This window comes from Microcebus murinus, chromosome 11, assembly GCF_040939455.1.
Source record: "Microcebus murinus isolate Inina chromosome 11, M.murinus_Inina_mat1.0, whole genome shotgun sequence".
NCBI lineage: Eukaryota > Metazoa > Chordata > Mammalia > Primates > Cheirogaleidae > Microcebus > Microcebus murinus.
The window spans coordinates 20444551-20467299 of NC_134114.1; the positions used below are offsets into that span (position 1 = coordinate 20444551).

Genomic DNA, 22749 nt, shown 5'->3' on the forward strand with positions numbered 1-22749 from the left:
ATGTATATTGAGAAAAAATTCTGTCAGAGTAATATAATCTCTTATATGAACTAGAGGGCATGTTTGAAAAATGTTGAGCTATGTGAAAAACATATAAGTTGTTAAAAAATCATATATGTTGGATTTATTTTTTAAAAGGGATGTCAGTGAATTATATTCTAACAAACCTAAAGCTAACCAAAACTTTCAAATTAATATGATCTCTGCTTATTAAATAGAGATTAAATGTTATGGACTGATTGTAATTAAAATGGTTAACATATTCAATCATGTATTAATCCTACCAACAAATTAAATCAGATTAGAATATATTTAGTGCAATAAACATTGTTCTGTGAAACAACACATTTGGATATTCCTAAAATGAAAATTAAATAATTATATATTAAGTATTGTACTTATTAATTTTCTGTGTGTGAAGGATAATATCAATAAATTTAACCATTTATTTTCCTTAATTAAACAATTAAATTTTAAGCAAAGAAGAATTTTAGGTATTTTATTATCCATACATTTAACAGACTAGTTTATTATCTTTTCAACTTTCTATATCTTCCTCTACATATTTACCTTTCACCATCCATCCCTCTCATTCACCTATGTATGACACAACTGTATTTATTAATACATTCTCCTAAGAACAATTTATAAGAATCATTTAAGTTTCTGTCATATTTGAAAGCTTTTGAAAGGTGAAAATTATTCAAATTTTGGAAAGGAATTATATTATAATAATTGTTAATACTTTTACCTTCCTTATTGATTTAAATATCATCTCTTTAGTAACATTGAATGAGAATTTATAATTGACATATTGTTATGAGAGTTTATAATTGACATACTGTTTCTCAAAAATTTTGATATAAGGTAGGCCTTAGGTGGTAATTTTTTTCAATTAAATTTTAATTTTGAAATTATTATAGATTCACATGCCGTTGTGAAAAATAACAGAGAAACTAATTGTACACTTTACTTAGTTCCCCCTGATGGTAGCATCTTGTAAAACTATAGTACAATATCACACCTAAAGTATCTTTGATACAGTCAAGATACAAAATATTTTCATGACCACAAGAATCCTTTATGTTGCCCTTTTTTTTTTTTGAGACAGATTCTCGCTTTGTTGCCCAGGCTAGAGTGAGTGCCGTGGCATCAGCCTAGCTCACAACAACCTCAAACTCTTGGTCTTAAGGAATCCTTCTGCCTCAGCCTCCCGAGTAGCTAGGACTACAGGCATGTGCCACAGTGCCCAGCTAATTTTTTCTATATATTTTTAGTTGGACAATTAATTTCTTTCTATTTATAGTAGAGATGGGGTCTCCTTCTTGCTTGCTCAGGCTGGTTTCGAACTCCTGACCTTGAACAATCCTCCCACCTCCGCCTCCCAGAGTGCTAGGATTACAGCCGTGAGCCACCCCGCCCAGCCATATGTTGCCCTTTTTATAGCAACAGCCTATTCCCTCCTCTGGTCTTAACCCCTGACAGCCACTAACATGATCTCTATTCTACAAATTTGTCATTTAAAGAATCGTATACAAATTAAATCATAAGAAGGTAACCTTTGGGATTAACTTTTTTCACTTAGCATAATTCTACGGACATTCGTCCAAGGGGAGGAAGGGATGGATATATACACACATAATGGGTGTGGTGCGCACCGTCTAGGTGATAGGCACACTTGAAACTCTGACTGGGATGGGGGCAAGGGCAATATATGTAACCTAAACATTTGTACCCCCATAATATGCTGAAAGAAAAAAGAAAAAAGAAAAAAGAAAAGAATAGACTATTGCTACATGCAATAATCTTAGTGGTAATTTTGACATTTCTAGAAAAATGGATTTTTCCCAATTTAATTCTTTAGATCATTTTTATTTGAGCTTTGATTTAACCTAGAGGGACGATGAGAGAAGAATCAATCTATAACAAAGAGATTAAAATCACTAACTTTAGAGCTAAACTGTTTGGTTCTCAAACACAGATTTGCCACTATTAGGCAAATTATTTAAATGTTCAGTGCCTCAGTCTTATCTCCAGAAAGACATCATAGTAATACCTACCCCGTGGTATGATAAGACACAAAGGAAATAATATACCTAAAGCATTTTAAACCCAGCCTAGCTAAGAGTTTGTGTTCTGGAAGTCTTTGGTGTTATTATTGTGATTAATTATACATTGTGTAATGTAAGTTTTTTCCACACAACTTATAAGTAGTAATAAGATTATTATATTTTGCAAACATAAATTTTCTTGAAGTACTTACTTTATTAAATTGTTCTTGGCATCTGGATCATATGCTGTCACCTGTCCAATGATGCTGCCCTCCTTTACATTTTCATCTACTTCAATCAAATAAGAGATTTTACTGAACACAGGAGGCTCATCTATATCTTCCACAGATATTTTGACCACGGCTGTGTCTTTGAATGGTCCGAGGTGTAAGAATCGTGGGTCAGGGTGAGTGTTACTTGCAGCCACTCTTAAAGCATACAGCATTTTGTTTTCAAAATCTAAATTCTGGAATTAAATAAAATAAAAACAATTAGCATAATTTAGAAGACTTAACAATGAAAGGCAATTTTAAAATTTAATAACTATTTCTCTTAAACAGTTCTGGTTAAATAACTTTCCCAATTATTGCTTCATAGGTATATCAAATAAGTTAACAAATATTTGTTTTGCCTTACAGTTATTTATATGGAGTTAGCTAAATATAATGGTACACACATTAAGATTGATTATAACTTAGTACTGTATTTAAATTTTTGAAATCACAGGTAAATGAAATATTATCTAATGGATTTATCAATTATGTATTGTCGTTAACATTTTTCATGGTTAAAATCAAAGAAAAATAGAATAAAATAGAGGTACAAAATAAAAATTATTTATATTTTATTAATTTGAGCAAGATACAAGTAAAAAGTGAAATCAGGGCAATAGAAAATAATCACTCTTGAGCTGGCTTGGTATGTAAAGTTTCAGAATGCTCTGTCTCATGCATTAAAAATCAAGACAACCAACATAAAACACGTGAAATCTTCAGGTTTCATTTATTTATATAGACTAACACACTTAGAATTAAACTATTTTGAAAACCGCATGAAATAGCAATGATGGCTTTGTGACTAGTTCCCCTCCCCTTTTGTATTTGGAGAAATACAAAAGTAATTGAGTTGATCTAATTTTAGTTTAATTGTTGTCTACTATTACCACAAGCAGTTAAAGGTTTACATCACTTTATAAGTGTTAATGATAAAGATGCTCAACATATTTAAAGATCACAATTATTCTTGTCTATATGAAAGATAATGTGGAGAAGAGAGGAAAAATAAATCCTAGGCTTTTGCTCTCTTTACTGAAAAGTAAAAATAAACCATAAAGCACTCAATGAAGAAATGAAGACAGCAAAAAGAAACCTGTTTGACAGTTATAATCCCTTCCTGTGTATCCTTGTCAGTGATGACATCAAACATATCTGCACCGTCTCCTTCAGTAATGCTATATTCCATCTCGGCATTTTTCCCCACGTCAGGGTCATTGGCTTTTATCCTTCCAAGATGGGTTCCCAGAGGTACAGACTCAGGAGAATTAAATTGATACGTACCTGTAAATGAAATGAATTGCTTTGTCATTTCACCTTTAGATAACAAAATTCTTTTATTTCCTCTGCCTTTTTTACTTAAATAAACCAATTTTAAGTTGGGATAGTTTTTCATCATATTGAATTATTAGCTGTCAAAAATTATAAATTTATTAAATTGGGAAAATAATTCATAAAGGCAAAACACTCTCATTTTGTAAATTAGAAGTATAAGTCAAAGAAATATTAAGTGAATGTCTCAAGGTTATTTAGATAATAGATGGTAGGCCTGATATTAGAATCCAGAACTTTTGACTAAAAAGGACCTGAGAACCACTTATTTATTGCTTAGCTGTGGTGTTCAAAATTGATAATACCCACACATTTTTACCTATATCCAATTATTTTTTAAAATATAATTTTTTTTTTTGAGACAGAGTCTCACTTTTGTTGCCCTGGCTAGAGTGAGTGCCGTGGCGTCAGCCTAGCTCACAGCAACCTCAAACTCCTGGGGTCAAGCGATCCTCCTGCCTCAGCCTCCCAAGTAGCTGGGACTACAGGCATGCGCCACCATGCCCGGCTAATTTTTTGTATATATATATATTTTTTAGTTGGTCAATTAATTTCTTTCTATTTTTAGTAGAGACGGGGTCTCGCTCAGGATGGTTTCGAACTCCCAACCTCCAGCAATCCGCCCGCCTCGGCCTCCCAGAGTGCTAGGATTACAGGCGTGAGCCACCGTGCCCGGCCTAAAATATAATTTTTATTTTATGTCTTGGATAAAAAATAATTTCACACACAGCAATGTCTATTTTTTTGCTTATTTGGTTTAATTTTAGTATCTTTAAGTGGGGCATATATAATTCTGTTTTCCACAGTTCCAGCCAATCATTATAATGCATTCTATTGTTCCTGAAAACATTTTTGTGACTGAGAGACAATAGAAAAAAAATACCAAAATGTTAATGAAAGCCAGAAATAGTTTTAAAGATTTGCTATGTGTTATGTTAGGTCAAAGGCCCTAGGTATATCGTTTTCAGGGGCAGCCATCAAGGAAGTCATCCTGCAGATTGGGGAAAAGGAGAATGCAAAATCTCTCTGACTTCAAAATCTATTCTCTCTCAGTTTGGTGGTTAAGAATATGAGCTTATAAATCCAACTGCCTGGATTTGAATTCTCATCACTGGGCAAGTTAACTGAATTCTCTAAACTTTGATGTCTGCATCTATAAAATAAAGGTGATAACAATAGTAATTAACTCATAGGCTTGTTGCGTGGATTACATGAGATTGTGTATGAAATAAGTTTAGCTCAAGGTCTAGTTCTCTCCATTTTACTATTACTGTTTTAGTTTTAAATCTTTTGTTAAGATTATAATAGGTGATAGAATTACAGAGTGGCAAGCCACTGAAAATTCACCAAATCATACTCTTTCAGTTTATATTTAAGGAATTTGAATACAAAGTTTAGGTTTATATTATTTAGGAGTATCATTTATGTTCTCAGAAATCTTTATTGTTTAACATTTATTATGTAAATATATGTCCAGCAATCATAGCTGAATCAAATATTTTATATTGTTTTGGCCCAGGAAAATGCTTTACTGTATTGAAATCAATGAAATGAATTTAAATTTGAACCTCCAATTAAATATTTCAAGACCTTTATACATTTATTCACTACAAAATGAAACAAATTCAGCAGAAAATTGGAATCTGTTTTTGTAGGACCACATGGAATGCAAGCATCCATGGTTAAAATATATCCCAAAATGGTGACAACTGAAAGAGTATTAACTGATTTAATTTTCATAGCTTGATAACTAGATAATACCAAGATTTAATATATCTAATATGCCATCACAACCAAGGTAAACCGTAACTCTATGGGCCACCGAGAAAATACAAATCTGCAGCCAAATAAACCACTTTGCATTGATTTTAATATAGTATCTTATTTCAGAGATTTTCGAAGATCAACAAGTCTGTGTTTTAGAATCTTATGTATAAACAAGATAGGAAGGCAGAACAAGTGGCAGGCATAGAACTTGAAGCCAGGGATCCAGACATGAACAAACACACTCCTAACTAGGAAAGAGAAATCAGAAGGAAAATATTAAGATGATCATATTGCATGTTGGGAAAGAAAGTCTAGAAAACTTTCTAATTCTTCAAAAAATAGAAAAAGATAATTAAAGCTGCCAAAGAACCTCATGTCCTTGTTTTCTCCGACTACCCACTCAAGAAATGATGAAAATAACTATGATCATTTTCAATTTGTAGTAAATTGTTATTATTTGTGTGTATGAGTGGAGGAAGGGGTGGTGGATTTGCCTTTATGCACAAAATAATAGTGAAACTACTAGTACAAATATTAGACTCTGTTAGTGTGTTTCAGATACTTTTCAACATGAAATCACTGAATGTTTTCTTACTCTGGGGAAATCGAGGAGGATTGTTGTTGACATCTGTCAGAGTGATGTTCACTGTGGTGGTTCCAGAAAGGCCTCCCATCTGGCCGCCCATGTCTTTGGCCTGTATAACCACCTGGTACTGCTCTCTATTTTCTCTGCTCATGTCTGGTAATGCAGTTTTTATTATGCCTTTGGGAAAAAGTAGAAAAAAGTTTTTCAGTTAAATCACTGAGTTTTAAAATTAAGCTATGCAAGATCCATTTTAGAGAAATTAATCATAACAAATGGATAAAATGTCAGTGTATTTAAATATATCTTTCAATCCATAACCATTTTAACATAATTCATAGAACAGAAAGAATTCCGCCATGGGCTATTGTTCACAAATGGGTTTTGCTAAATCACTGTATTTATTCTTTTGGAAAAAAAAATAACTCCAGTCAAAAATCTTTAGACAAATAAGCTTACTAATTTTGATGATTGTCACATTCTTTCGATTTTAGGTTTTTCCTATACTATTCAATGTGCTGAATCTCTGTGAGATTTTGAACTTAGCGTCTTAAATTTAAACCTAATAAATAATAATCTAAAGAGTCAAGGATTCAAATAACTTATTTAAATAATACCAATTTGGTTTTATTTCGTTGGAAAAACTGGAAGGAAAAAATAGAAACATAATACTGAATGCATAGGTTTTAAAATATAGAAAAATCCTTAAATTAATTGTGCATTCAAATGCATTATATGATGGGGAATAGGCCAATTTTAAATGTTGTTACCTGATTCTGGATCCACTGAAAAATATGGCTGTCCTTGCAATATGCTGTAGACGACTTTGGCACTATTTCCATAGTTGGCATCATCTGCATCTGTTGCAGTCACTTGTATAACAGATGTACCTACATAAAGGCCCCCCACAGCACAAACACTTCAATACTTACAAATTTGAAACAATCTTTCTGAAAAAAACACTGTTGGTAGTGTGGTGTGTTATAGTATGATATATATTTTAAGAAATTTGTTTAAATGATTCTGACACAAGAAAAAAGTCACTTTTCTTTTATTCTTTTTTGAAAATTCAAATATTCCTTAATTTTATTCTTTGAGTTATCTAAGAAAAAGTAATGGAAAGTCAAAATCTATTTTATAAAAAAGATGTATAATAAGACTAATGCAAAGTATTTTAATTGATTAGAAATATTTAGAAGGGCAAGCATTTTTAAACTGAATATTAATGTAATGCACTCGAAACATTGATTGCTAACTGGAAACATGTATTTTAAAGATAAACCTGACATTTATCATCCTCCAACAGCTATTTATTCTAGTAAATTGGACTGTGTATTATAAATACAAGGAAAAATAAATAGACCCTGGTTTTTGCTAAATAAACAAAAATGGCATAAAATTTACCTGCGAAGTATTTGTTGTTCACAAGATATATCTAATTATAAAGGTCTGGGCCTATCTTTAAAATACAGATAAGAGAGTCAGATGTTATTATGTCTATTGATATGCTGCGTAGTACTGATTATGTGATGCACATTTGTAAATTAGTTTATATTTTCCAAAAGAAGATAAGGAATTCTTTGTCATGTGCAATAAAGCAATTTCACATTACTATCTATTTAATTTTGTATTATAAAATTTAAATTACATCAACTGTTTTACAAATCATTGTATTTTAAAAGATAAAAGTACTTTAAAAGAGTTATTTTCAGGGATAAACATAAAGAAAACATATGGATTTTTTTTGTGTTATTTTTTACTGAATCACTGTAAAGATTCAAAGCATGGTTCTAAAATAACCCTTAACTGAACCCTACTATGTATTCCCTTAGGCAAATTGAGTTTGTAGGACATTTTCTGCTATATTATACATAACTTTCAAAAGAAATAATTTTCTGGCTTTTATATACCTTTCTTTTTTTTTTTTTTTAAGACAGTGTCTCGCACTGTTGCCAGGCTAGAGTACAATGGCATCATCATAGCTCACTACAATCTCAAAGTCCTGGGCTCCAGTGATTCCCCTACCTCAGCCTGCCAAGTAGCTGGGACTACAGGTGAGTGCCACCACACCTGGCTAATTTTTCTCGTTTTATTTTCAGAGATGAACTCTCACTATATTACTCAGGCTGATCTTGGACTCCTGGCTTCAAGCATTCTTCTCACCTCATCTTACATATATTTGAAAGTTATTGAGAACAAGTCGAATTCCATATTGGCCGTGTCACCTATTTTAATAGATCAAATATATTATATATTCATTAACTTGTCTAATTGAGTTGTAATGAATGTTTCTCAAATTGTTTGTATATGCTTATACAAATTCTAAAAGTTAATATTTTGTAATTAAGATTAACACTAACAACTCATTTTTCATCAATGTGATTGAATGTTAACACATGAAGTAACATAGTCTTTTTTTATGATATTTCAAAATTAATTAGCTTAAAAAGGAGAACTTGAGTTCTTCCTCCTGAGGCCTCTGTTTCTTCAACTGTAATGTAATTAATATGTCCTGTGAGTGAATGGAAGCACTACATACACAATCTATCCCAGCTCTAAGCTTTTATCATTTAAAAATTATCTACCCATGTGCTCACTAGACCAAAGCAAAAGTGATAAAGGATTTTCTCCACCATAATTCTCAGTTCAATAAAGAGGTTTTTCTGCTTATATTTAACTTTTTTTTGTATAATCCTTTGAGAATATATGTTACAATAAGAACATTTTTCATAGTTGGGAATAATTGCAATATGAATTATTAAGCAATACAAATATGCTAAAACTACAAGTAGTTAATTCATAAATTTTATGACATTTCTTGGGTTGCCAGTTCCATTTTTCTTTTAACATTAGCATCATTTTAAGCTTTCACAATGAGCACAGTGAAAAACAATCTTCTCTACCTTTTTGACACTTTTAGTAATATTTTTATAGTGAAATTTTAGTTGTAATTATTTCCTGTATGTCATGGGTATGTTATGTAAAGATCTTGACCTAAAATAAAGAGGAAGTTAATCTAAAGAATAGAAATCAACTCTATGATGTGGCTAAAAAGTTAAAATCCACTCTACAAAAAAGACACCTGTACTCAAATGTTTATAGCAGCACAATTCATAATTGCAAGGCTGTGGAAACAGCCCAAGTGCCCATCAATCAAGAATGGATTAATAAAATGTGGTATATGTATACCATGGAGTACTATTCAGCTCTAAGAAACAATGGTGATATAGCACATCTTATATTTTCCTGGTTAGAGCTGGAACCCATACTACTAAGTGAAGTATCCCAAGAATGGAAAAACAAGCACCAGATATATTCTCCAGCAAACTGGAATTAACTGAGTAGCACCTAGGTGGACACATAGGTACTATAGTAATAGGGTATTGGGCAGGGGGTGGGTGGGTATATATATACATAATGAATGAGATGTGCACCATCTGGGGGATGGTCATGCTGGAAATTCAGACTTGTGGGGGGAGAGGGGAAAGGGCATTTATTGAAACCTTAAAATCTGTGCCCCCATAATATGTTGAAATAAAAAAAATTTTTAAAAAAGTTAAAATCACCAATATGAAACACTTGTTCCACCTCTTGGAATCATTGTAGTAATTAGAGATGCTGGTAAAGACTGATAATATATCATTGACATGTTATTTATAATAGCAATGTGAAAAAAAGAGAAACCCCTAATGTGTTGAACTGTAGGGGACATTTTTTTCCCAGAAATGTAATGACTTATTACACAATTAGTACTATTTAGTAATAGAAAATGGTTTATATGTTTTATACCAATTTTTATCTGTTTGTTTGTAAAGCAGAATAAAAAAGAATACATTTTGATTTTTACATCCCTCTGGATTTTCCAAAATATTTGTAACTTTTATTTATTTTCCAATGATTTAAAATAAATATTTTACTTTTATATTAAATAAAGATAAAAATATGTTAAGCAAAATATAGAGAAGTATGAATGACAATACATCTCATGTCAAGGGATAAGCATAATTTTGACATCATTATTTTTGAAATTCATAATTTTAAAATAGTTTACATAAAATATACATTACTTAAAGTAAAAAATATAGTAAGGAATTTAAAAATTTAATCCTTAACTCATTCTTCCCATAAATATATCAATACAACAAATAACATTTAGGAAACAATTTCAAAGGCATAAAAGCTAATTCCATAATAGTAAATCATGGAGAAATATTAAAAATTAACAAATAAATAACTTGGTCACTACAGATTTTGTGGTAGAAAAAACATTCCTCTGGACATGGAAAAATGTTAATAAACATTATAATTATTACTATAATTTAAACATAAGAAAGTTTAGATCACATCACGTGACTAAACAATATTACTTGGTCCTAGTTATATGCTTACACACATATATCTAGATGTTAACTTCCTTAAAATATATCTAAAGTTAAGGAAGTTAAATTAATTCAGGTTATTTCACTATACAAAGTAAACTTCATATAAAAAAGAAAAAAAATTGTCCTCTGTTTCTTTGTGCCTCATATACAAATATGGAAATATATTTTGGATATCTCATATTTGAAATATGTCAAATATAAATGACCTCAAAGATAAAGGTATCAGACATCTATCTATCTATCTATGTATTTATAGATACAGATATACTAAAATAAAATGGAATATTTGTGTACAAAGAGTACGTAGGCATTATAAATTGTACTAATTTAAAACAGTTTTCTTTGCTAAACACACATAGTATTGAGAGAAGAAATGCTACTTTTACTCTTCCTTAATAAATAGCAACTTTTTGGCACAATAATGTTGTAAAGAATGTATTACAGCCTATTGTGTTGCACGACACTTAAAACTTTTCTCTCATATATGTATATCATATATTATGTATATACACATATATGTGTTTATATACATTTATGTATGTGTGGAGTTGTAGATATAATGATGAAGCCAATTAAAGGATAAAGAAACAGAATTACTCTATGAATAAGAGGAAGTAAAAAAAAAAATGGTAAATAGTGCCTTTATCTACTCCATGGCCTAAGGCCTTCTTCCATTACAGCCCTGTAGAAAAAAGATTAACTTGATTTGAATTTGGCTGAAGGCGAGAATAGGGTGAGGGAAGAAACCTTAGAAAGTGAAAGAGGAGGTTATTCTTCACACCTCTCTGTGAATAGTCTTGTGGTTTTGGCAGAATTAACTCTCTGCTTCTGTCCTCAGGCTATGACAGCCATTAACTTGAGGATCAGGGATAGACAGCATCCCAAAACCCTTGGAATAAAGGTTTTACTAGATGTTTTAGACAGTGAAGTGGAATTTGAAGTGGCTCATAAATTAGATGTCCAGGAATTTAAGTCATCCTGTTAGACAAAACATTTTCTTTTTTTGTTCTTTAATTTTCCTTTTCTTTCTCTCTTTCTTTCTTTCTTTCTTTCTTTCTTTCTTTCTTTCTTTCTTTCTTTCTTTCTTTCTTTCTTTCTTTCTTTCTTTCTTTCTTTCTTTCTTTCTTTCTTTCTTTCTTTCTTTCTTTCTTTCTTTCTTTCTTTCTTTCTTTTTGTGTGAAATGTAAACTCTTCAAGGGCAAAGGTCCTGTCTGGTTTTGTTCAACATTTAAAAGCCAGCAGGGTGTCTAGTGCAAAGTCATAATGAGAACTAACATTCATAGAATGTTTAATGTGCACTGGGCAGAGTCCTCAGGACTTGATTGGTATTATTACTTTATCCTCATGATATTCATAGGATCTAGGCCTTAAGGCACATATAAGTTGCTCATTATCACAAACCCAAGTACTGGGTTTGTGACATTGGTGACAAAGCTCAGTAGGTGACAGAACTGGAATTAGACCTAGCTAGTATGGTTAAAGAACTTCCATTCTAAATGTTTTACCAAATGCCTGTCTAGTGTTACAGATATGATTGGATCCCTTATTGAATCTATAGTCAGTGAACACCTCAGTAAGGTTCCAGTTAGGATGCAAAGGATTCATAGATGGAGTTATGTGTGTGATATGTGAAAAACTACAGAGGAACTCCTGGTTGGGGTTTCAGAGGGTGGGGAGGTGAACTGGATAAGTTTTTGAGAGTATAGCTAGGAGAAGTCTAGTCATTGAGAAAGTATACATCCAAAACCACCAAATTTACACAGCAGGGATTTGCCTAAATGAAGATGAGTACATTTAAATATAGAAAGTTGGTAGAAAAATCATTAATCGATAGTATAATGACTACAAATACTGGAAACAGTAAAAAGTAGAGATCTGCTAATGATATTTTAATCAAAGTGTATCCTGTTTTCTATACTTATATATCTTTGTATATCATACAGATTATATGTTCCAAACAGAACATGCTTTTCAAATTTCATGAGTTTATTGAGTTTATTGAAGTCATTTGAATTTAACTACAAAAGAAGGGAGCGTTGGTACTAAAAAGATAAAATAGTTTTGGCAGAGATAAACAGAAGCATAGGGAAAGAATAAGTTGGTGAGAGAAAAAAAAGAAGAAACAAATATCTTAAGAAACAAAAATGAATGCAAAGAAGGCAAAGATTAAAGGAGGTCATCATAGGATAGCATTGTAAAGAAAGGTAGAATAATAATAAGTAAATTTTATTTTATTCCATTAGACTTCATTTCCTCTCAGAGCTAATACTTGTAGTTTTTTAACTCTTTGATTTAAATAAGAATCATTAATACCATAATGAATATAAATTGGAATTAAATTGTCACGTGATACTTCATTTATAGATGAATTCTTTATTGTTTGATTACACATGAGCTTTAAGTGTTAATATGTGGCTTACACATGGCCTGACAAAGTTCCTAAATATCTTTTTTTTGTTTTCCCCTGTAAAGTGGTTTATTTGTACAAGTAAAAGCAAAGAGAATCACACCTGCAATAATTATAATGAGTTAATCTTTTATTTTTTTTAAATAAGATAGGAGTGTTACAATAAAAGAACAAAAAATTTCAGGATGTGAAATACATCTACTTTTTATTTAGACACTATATATGTCTAATATATTTTAATATATCTAAAATCATATTGTAAAATTCAGGGTTTCCTCCTCTGATTTAATTTGATTGAAGAAGCATTTTATTACAAGTAATAAATAAGAAAAATGCTACTTTGAAGCAGTTAAAATTTAATAAATTAGAAGATTTTCAAACTACATTTTGTATAACAAGAATAACTATTTGACAGTAGAGAAAAACAGTAAGGAAGTAAAATTTTCCAGCCATCTCCAGCCATCTATTAACCTATATATATTTTTTTCTTTTTAAGATCAGGCTTAGTACTAAGCTGACTCTGTGTGGTTCTGGCTAAGTTTTATTCAACTAAGTATGGTGTCTTTTGCATATGAAAATTGTATATAATAATATGTGCATTTTTATTTTAAAAAATAGAAGTATGGACAAAGTTTATGGGCAGAACAAGTAGGAAGTAATTAATGCACTGATGTGTTAGTGATGAAGAATAATAATTGTTTATACAAAGAGGATCAAGATTTATCTATATTCTTTAGTCTGTATTTATTTGTGCAAAAAGCTGCAACCAAAGCCATACAGTTACCTGCTATAGACTTTTCTTCTAGATATGGAGGAAATACAATTGGTCATGGGTCAAATTCTCATTTTTGAAGCTTGCACTAATCATAAGTTGTGCTGCCTACAATGAAAGCTTATGTAAATGGAATCTAGATTGCTTTACAGAAAGAGTTTTTGGACAAGATATCCACAAACCTTCTTCCATGCAAAACTTATATATTGTGTATTATGAGTACTGGGTGAAGGATTTTATAAAAAACAATATATAAAAGTTAATTCCTGATATTGTTACATATTAAATAAATATTAGTAGAATCTAGACTGTGCTAGTATTTCATATGAGAAACACTACATTTGAATGAGGTAGAGAGATGATAAATAGAAATACACAGTCTGAAATAAAAAAATACACAGTGAGAGATAAAAGTCCATTAAAAAAATCACAAAATAATTTTAAAAAATGCAAGTTATTTTAAATATATCAATATTCTCTTGTATAAAAATATTTTGATTTTTAAAAATGAGGTACTGCTTTGAAAAATTTTAAAATATATTCAAATTTAAATCAATTGTCAAAGTTTATCATATGCAAATATTTCTGTCATATTAATTATGCTTTTTACTTCTCTAGATATATCAAATGTTTCTAAGGAAGGATAAATGAAAGGTTTTGTATTGTCAGGTGTCAAAATATCTGGCAAAACAATATATATAGAAGAAAAACAATAATGTTTTACAAAAGCAAAAGGGTGTTAACCAGAAAACCAAATTACTTAAAAATAATCATTTAGAGGAAGTTAATAAGAAGAGCATAATTTTGGATGTACCTTCATCTCAAATATAAGTCCATGAAGAGACTATGATAGGTATCTAAATTAGCTAACTGTAGACCTTTATAGACTAATCCAATACTTCCCATGCAACTGTACCAGGCTAACAACATATATTTAAAAATATTTTTAAAATACTATATCCACCTTTGTTTTATTCTAGGGCTTTATATCTCACAGGACTCCTGACAAATGTGATAAGTCCCTTTTCTATTATTGGAGAGAATACCTGCAAGGGCACTAGAACTGCACTTTCCTCAGACACATGAGATTTCATTTCAGGATAAAGGAAATAACTACTTTACAAACTCTTGATTCTTCTTGCTAAATAGTACACATAGTTAAGAAACATTTTACATCACCTTCCAGTAAAGGTGAATATAAGTTTGTTTCTCCCTGTATAAAAGTTATTTTAGACTGAAACATATTAGTTATGATACTGCCAAAATTATTACTTAAAACAGATTTTGAAATGGCATTCAACTAAATTATATTAAATATGGGAAACTGGTTGCATATTTTAGATATTGTAGTTAGTTTATATCCCTTTAAATTTTTTTTTATTTGAGTCAGCTCTTACTGTCTCATCAACCAATCTAAAATTTGCATATTAACAGAGTTAAATGTAGTAATGTATAAAGATAAAAAGTTTCTGTAACAAGTGATATTTAAAATTGTGGGTTGAATAAAAAGTGAAAATTATTTTCAGTTTACATGATAAACAAATATTCAGTAATGGAATGTGCACAGAATAATGTAAAAAGACTTGAAATCTTGTTGTGAGGCTACTATTTTTTTAAATTTAATTCAGCTGCTTAATCTTTCCAAATCCTGTTTTCCTAGTTAACAGAATGGAGATTTAAAGTTCTATTTTTCATGTCTACCACATAAGGTTGTTTTAATGGTCAAATGAGACAATACTTCAGAAGATATTTGTCAAATGCAAGCATTAGTTGTTACTGTTCAAAATAATGTAAGCAAAGTTGTCTAAAACTATTGACACTATTTATTATTTCCTTCATTTCAGAAAGAGATATATTCTACTTGACTTCCATTTGAATGTCAGTTGAGTGGAGTTGAAGGTGTTGATTGAAATAATTGAAATATGATGGAATAACTATTCTTAGTAATCATCTTAGATATAAGTTACAACATAGCAGAAGACAGGATATACAGAAGTGAAAATAATTAGAAGAGTTAGATTACACTAAATAGAGTTTCCAGTTATAACTCTTATCTTGAAAAATGTCATATATCATAACCACATGTCCATTATAATTACCTTAGCAAACAAACAAACAAAAGTTACTTTACATGGATTAGTATATACCTACCGACTCCAGACATTTCAGGAACACTGGCAGTGTATAAGTCTTTTGTAAATTTTGGCTCATTGTCATTGATATCATGGATTTTAATGATAAATTCAGATTCTGGTTCCACCTGCCGTCCAGTCTTTCTGTCTATAGCCTTGGCACGAAGAATGTACAGGGATTTTTCTTCTCTGTCTAATTTCTTTGCAGCATGAATGTCTCCTGTATTTTCATCTATAACGAACAGACTGCCAGCCCCATCGCCTGTTAATATGTATTTTAAATTTCCATCTCCTTTATCTTGGTCTGTGTGAAGCTTTGGAGAGGTAGAAAAGAAGAGTTCTGTAAATATATGTGCATCACAGAAAAAAATAATTTTGGCAGAGTTTGTCTCAACATAACATCACTGAAATAATGATCTTAATAGCTGTCTTAATTTTCACTGGAGAAAAACTAAAAATTTAGATTGCTTTTATACTGAAAAATTTTAACAGTTGTAGGTAGATACCATAAAGAGCTAAATTTAAAATATTCTGAAAATGAATATACCTCTGTTAAAACACAGCATTTCAAAGATAAGAGTGTTACCAAAATTTAAACTTCTGGTATATTTTTTAAAAGACATACAAATAGCCAACAAATATATGAAAAAAAATGCTCAATATCACTAATCACCAGAGAAATGCAAATTAAAACCACAATGATATTTTATCTTACTCCAGTCAGATTGGCTATTATTAAAAAGTCAAAAAACAATAGATGTTGGAGAGGATGTGGAGAAAAGAGACTGCTTATACACTGTTGGTAGGAATATAAATTAGTAGAACCTCTATGGAAAGCAATAAAGATATTTCTCAAAAAACTAAAAATAGGTCCAGTAATCCCACTACCAGTATCTGTTGAAAGGAAAGTAAATCATTATATATGTATATATATAAAATACCTGCACTCCTATGTTTATTTTAGCACTATTCACAATAACAAAGATATGAAATCAACCTAGATGTCCACGAATCAATGACAGGATAAAAAAAATGCACACACACACACACACACACACACACACACACCATGGAGTAGTATACAGCCATAAAAAAGAATGAAATCATGTATTTTGTATCAGCTTATTTGGTACTGCAGGCCATTATCCTAAGTAGAGTAAATCAGAAACAGAAAATCAAACACCACATGTTCTCACTTATAAGTAGATGCTAAACTGTCGGTACATATGGCCATACATAAATGAATAATAGATATTGGAAACTCCCAAAGGTGGGATGGTGGAGGGAGTTACGGGATGAAAAATTGCTTATTGGATACCCAGGGGTAACACTTGCAATTGGTACCCAGGCACACTAGAAGCCAAAACTTCACCTCTACACAATATATCTGTGTAACAAAACTGCACTGTATTCCCTGTAAAAATTGAAAACAAAAAAAAAAACAAAAACAATAGCCTAGATCTTGGGTATAAAATATTAATTAATCTTGATTACATTTAAAATCACTAAACTCAAATATATTATATAAGAAAGAGATTTCTGAATTTATTATAATGATAGGTTTAGGATGAATACCTTAATTTTTAACTGACATTATTCCCCTTAAATACAGTAATTTCCTCTTATCTGGGGGATATGTCAAGACTCCCAGTGGATTCCCAAAACCACAGATATCACTGGATCCTATATATATTGATATTATGTGTTCTCCTGTACATAAATAACTATTGTAAATGTATAAATTAGGCACAATAAGTGATTAATAACAATAACTAATAATAAAATAGAATAATTATAACAATATACCATAATAAATGTTATGTAAATGTGGTGTTTCTCTCTCTCCCTCTTTCAAAATATCTTATTATTATGTACCATGGGTAGCTGAAACCATGGAGGTGAAACGATGGATAAGGGGCGACTATTATATAACATTGTTTGTAAAAGCACAGCCTCTGTAGTCATAGAGACCAGTCAGAGAGAGAGAGAATTTTAATCCCATAGATTATTTTCAAGATGGCCTTGGGAGAGAACTTTTTCAACCACAATGTTCTAATTTATAGAAGATGATATATAATATATGCTATAAAATATATGATATAGCTTATAGATATTTTAAATTTCAAATGGTATAAAACACATGTTTTCTTGTGGCCATGTAAATCATGTCTTAAGAAAAAATTAGAATATTTTCATAAATTATCTGCTTTTTCTGATATATACCAACCTGTAAAAATAACTTCTTAATGTAGATGGCTGATCATCGAGTATTTAAAATGAATGAACAATGTAACCACACAAATTTGAATTGGAAAAATCTTAAAAGTTCTTACACTCATTATACTATTCGGAAACTAGATTTGTTTTACTTCTTTTTAAATTTTAATAGACAAATAACACTTGTATATATTATAAAATTGCGGGGTACAATAGGATGTTTTGCTATATAATCATTGTGAAATGATTAAATCAAACTAATCAACAAAACTATCACTTCACACCCTTACCATTTTTTATGATGAATAACATTTAAAGGGACATGGATGGAGATGGGAGATGTTGATCGAAGGGTACAAGATTTCATTTATTCAGGAGGAATAAGATTTAGTGATCTATTGCAATGCATGATAACTATAATAAATGGAATGTGCTGTATATTTTTGAATTACCAGAAAAGTAGATTTTAATTGAAAGTGGAGTCTTAAGTAGCCTATCCCTGCTAGGCTGTCTTACATCATATACTTCACAATCCGATTATATTCAGGCTTCACCTATTTCTTTGGCATCCCACTCCATCTCTGAATTATTAGACTATCCAAATGCTGTTTTCTAAGGTAGCCAAAATTAGAAACTTAAGTTTCATATTTGAAGTTTCCTTTGCATTTGTTGTTGAGCTCAACATCAAAATAACCATCATATACAGACATTTTATCTGATCTATCTTCATCCATCCGTTTCCATCTCTATGGGTACTACTACCCTGGCCTTTTTCTCCATCGTACCTTATCTGGACCACTGCAGTAATCTCCTAACCATGCTGCCTCCACTCTTGCTCTACTCCAAACAATTTTCCATACTAAAGAGGGTGATTTTTCTACATTAGAAATCCGGTTATATTTCCACACAACTTAAAAATCTTCAACAAGGCACGGTGTTTATGAACTATGAACCTAAATTCATACAAACCAAGATTAGTCTCATGTGCATTTCTGTGTTATATTGGGCACACTGTTTTATTTGTATTTAAATCTGTACTTCTTCTATTAAAAGAGGATATTGTTTTTTTAAAAGAATCTTTATTTTTATTGTTATGGTAATTGCTTGAAATTCATAACCTTGTTTATACATCTTTGATAATCTGGCTCTTGATTCCAGATGAATATCTGCTTCTTTCCCCCTTGCTATGCATTCTATACATACAATAGTTTTGATTTATCTTGCTTGCTTTTTATTATATGTCTCAGAAGACCCATTTCAGCTTTCACTCCTGATGTTTGCATCTGTTTTTCTCACCTTTTAACACCCTTCCCTCCTCTTCGGATTTTCCCCTAACTAAATATTTGTCATATCTCCTTTTAAATTTCCTCCTTAGGGATACCTTTCCGGATTCACTAGATTAGAATGAATGAGTCTGCTATGTAATCACATAGTACATCTCATTCCCTGTCATGACACTTACCACATTTGATGTAATTGTTTACCGGGCCCACTGAACTGTAAAATACATGAAAGAAAGACTGATATTTTTCTTTTAACCATTCAACATGTACTTCTTAAAGACCAAATGCTTCCTCTTTTTTGAACAGTATCTTTTCACATAAATGCAATAAGTTTATCCATTAGTATTATTAGAAAAATCAGATCACAAATAAAACTTGCCTTTTTGACTTAAATTACACCTTAGAAATCTCTGTATGTCAATATTTTAATGACTACATTTTTTCAAGTACTTTATTCAAACTCTTTAAAATTAACATTTTTGTACATATATCCTTGCATTCCTGGTCTTTTTATTCTAAGAGAATAAAAAGGAGCTCACTTCACAGCAAAAGAAGTACAGCAATGTGCCCATGTTCATGAAATTCCCTTATATTACCATGTTCCTCATCATCTTAAAGCAACTGATTTGAGAGAATGGCAGAATGGTCTGTTGAAGGCTAAGTATGCCACCAGCTAGTTGTAATACCTTGCAGGGCTGGGGCAAGTTTCCCTAGAAGGCTCTGCTTTGAATTAATGTCCAGTATGTGATGATATTTCTCCCATAGCCATGATTCATGGGTATAGGAATCAAGATGTAGAAATGAGAGTGGCACCACTCATTATTACATTATCACTCACTAGAATTTTTTTTCTTGCTTCCTGTTCACATTGCCTTTGCTCTGCTGGCCTAGAGGGCTTAGTTTCAAAGGGAGGAGAGCTTTCACAAGGAGACACAACAATGATTTTATTAAACTGGAATTTAAAGGCTGCCCAGCCACTTTGGAGTCTGTGGGCATCTGGATCAATAGGCAGAGAAGAGAGTGACTGTGCCGGCTGGGGTGATTGATCCCAGCTACCAAGGGGAAACTGGGCTGCTAGTCCACATTGGAGGTAAGGAAGAGTATGCCTGGAGTTCAGGAGTTCCATCGGGTATCTCTTTGTATCCCATTCCCCTGCATGTAAAGTCAATAGAAAATGACAACACTCTAACCCAGGTGGGACTAGTAATGATCCAAATCCTTCAGAAATGACGGTTTGAGTCACTCCACTAGGTAAAGAAACATGACCCGCTGAGGTGTTTCCTGAATACAAAGAAAATATGAAATAGATAGTGGTAAAAAAGCAGTTATAAATATCAGTTACGACCATATGACCTGTTAACAAAAATAAGGACATAACTATCATCAGTATTTCTTTCATATTTTGTTATAAATATGTATATGCATTTCAAATTTCTTTGTTTTCTTCACTCTTATTTCTATATCATGTAATGTAAGGTATATTGACTTTATATCACAGTATTTAATTATTGTTAATTTTACATTATGGTATGAAAGTTATAAGATATTAAGGAAAAAAGTAAACATCACTAAGCTAACTTCCCCTTTTGAGGAAGGAGTCCATGTGTTTTCAATTTTGCAGGATAATTGTGTCATTTGTTTTTGAAGACTATGTATGACTTAAGGAGATGCCTATAGGTGCCCAGTTGACATGGGGTGGATTTGTGATGGTTAATTTTGTGCGTCAACTTTACTGGGCCATAGAGTTTCCAGATATCTGGTTAAACATTATTCTAGATGTGACTATGAAGGCGTTTCTGGAGGAGTGACATCTTAATTGGCAGGCTTAGTGAAATGGATTATCCACTTCAATGGGGCAGTCTTCATTCAATCTCTCGAAGGCTTGGTTACAAAATAAAAAGCTGAGTAAGGGAGAATTTGCTTTCTCTGCTTGACTGTCTGTGAGCTGACGCATCATGCTTCTCCTGCCTTCAGACTCAGACTCAATCAGCAACACACACCACTCACTCTCCAGCTTTTCAGGTCTTCTGACTCAGACGGAAACTATTCAGTTAGCTCTCCTGTATCTCCAGCTGCCCTACTTCAGATTTGGGGACTTTCCAGCCTCCTAATCATGTCAGCCAATTCCTTATAATAAACTTATGTATATTTTTTGTTTCTCTGTAGAATTCAGACTAAAACAATGTCTGAATTCAAACTAAAAACATTTAAAAAATCAAAGCAAACTCATCCCTAATCAATTTTCCTTTATAAATTAGAAGTAAGGTGTTTTTTTGGGGAGGGGATTGTCTGCATATTTTATTATTTCTTTACATTATTGAGGTTTAATTGATGTCCAATAAAATCTACACATGTTTAACGTGTATACAGTAGGTCCATAGTATACACGGCAGATTGGTTCCAGGACACTTATACTTGCATTTAAGTTCTGCTGTTGACCTTGAGGAACACATATTTGAAAAGTCAGCAGTATACACAGGTTTCACACCCTACAAATACACTATCTATTTTTCAACCATGTTTGCTTGAAAAAAAACTTGCAAATAAGTGGACTCCTGTGGTTCAAACCCATATTGTTCAATGGCGAACTGTCATTTGATGAGTTTGACATATCCATACAGCTGCAATAGGCATGTTTAATAGCATCATTGTGGCAATGGTGTTATAGTTGTTTTACTTTTTAATGAAGCTCTTATTAACTGCAAAATTATAACAGACTGCCCAAACCTTATTATCAATGATTTTCACATTGTCTTAAAAAATTTGGAATTTTCTAACATCTTGTTCAATTTTTAACAGAAAAAACCATAGAGGGAATGCTGACAATTGCAAAATTTACTATTATAATACAGTATTTCAGATATTTTCATAATGGCAAAATACATTTCCAAAACATTTTCAAGGATAATATGTTGCACTTCAGCCTTAAAGGTACATTTTTCCTGTTTATTTCAGATAAATCAACTTATATTTTAAATTGAATATTATTAAATATTGTCTTCATGACTAATATATCAGTACCTAAATTTATGGTAAGTGAAAACTAAATACAATACTACTGCAATGCATGAAAATTTTTAGTTTGGGCTAAGATGCATAAACTGTACTCGAGCTCTCATAGTAAGCAACTACAAACCTGAACAAAATATGTGAATTGACTATTTTTAGGAATTGGACATCAGAAGAAAAGCAGCATAAAAAGGTATATGTTCACCTTAGCATTCTGCCTTGGGAAGCATTTTACTGCAGGGATTTGAAGCATGCATAGAGATTGGAAATCCTACTGGGCATAGCAACCAGAGATCAGAGTTCAGAACTGCTATTGTGACACCAATTTGCTGGACAGTGTACAGAGAAGAAAGAGCCACTGAAAAGAACCCAACCGAGATATCTCTGTAAGGGTTCTGCTAAAATTTATGCTGGCGTCGTAAACTGTGCATGAACAGGACACCTAGCGTAGAACACTTACGGGGGTCGAAAACTTTAACAGAGAATTTCTGAGGCTGTAAAACATGGAAAGAGGTAAAAGTTTTGACACAACCAGAATAATT

At 31.5% G+C, this 22749-nt stretch overlaps 1 protein-coding gene across 1 annotated transcript in view; it reads right to left on the minus strand.

Moving 5' to 3' along the window:
• CDH9 (cadherin 9) overlaps positions 1–22749 on the minus strand; it is a 122852-nt gene that overhangs the window by 21384 nt on the left and 78719 nt on the right. Inside the window, exons 3-7 of the mRNA XM_012765178.3 lie at positions 15718–16012; positions 6776–6895; positions 6018–6185; positions 3420–3607; positions 2264–2517 (exon numbers count right to left, since the gene is read on the minus strand). Coding sequence (XP_012620632.2) covers positions 2264–2517; positions 3420–3607; positions 6018–6185; positions 6776–6895; positions 15718–16012 — 1025 coding nt within the window. The remainder of the gene's footprint in view (positions 1–2263; positions 2518–3419; positions 3608–6017; positions 6186–6775; positions 6896–15717; positions 16013–22749) is intronic.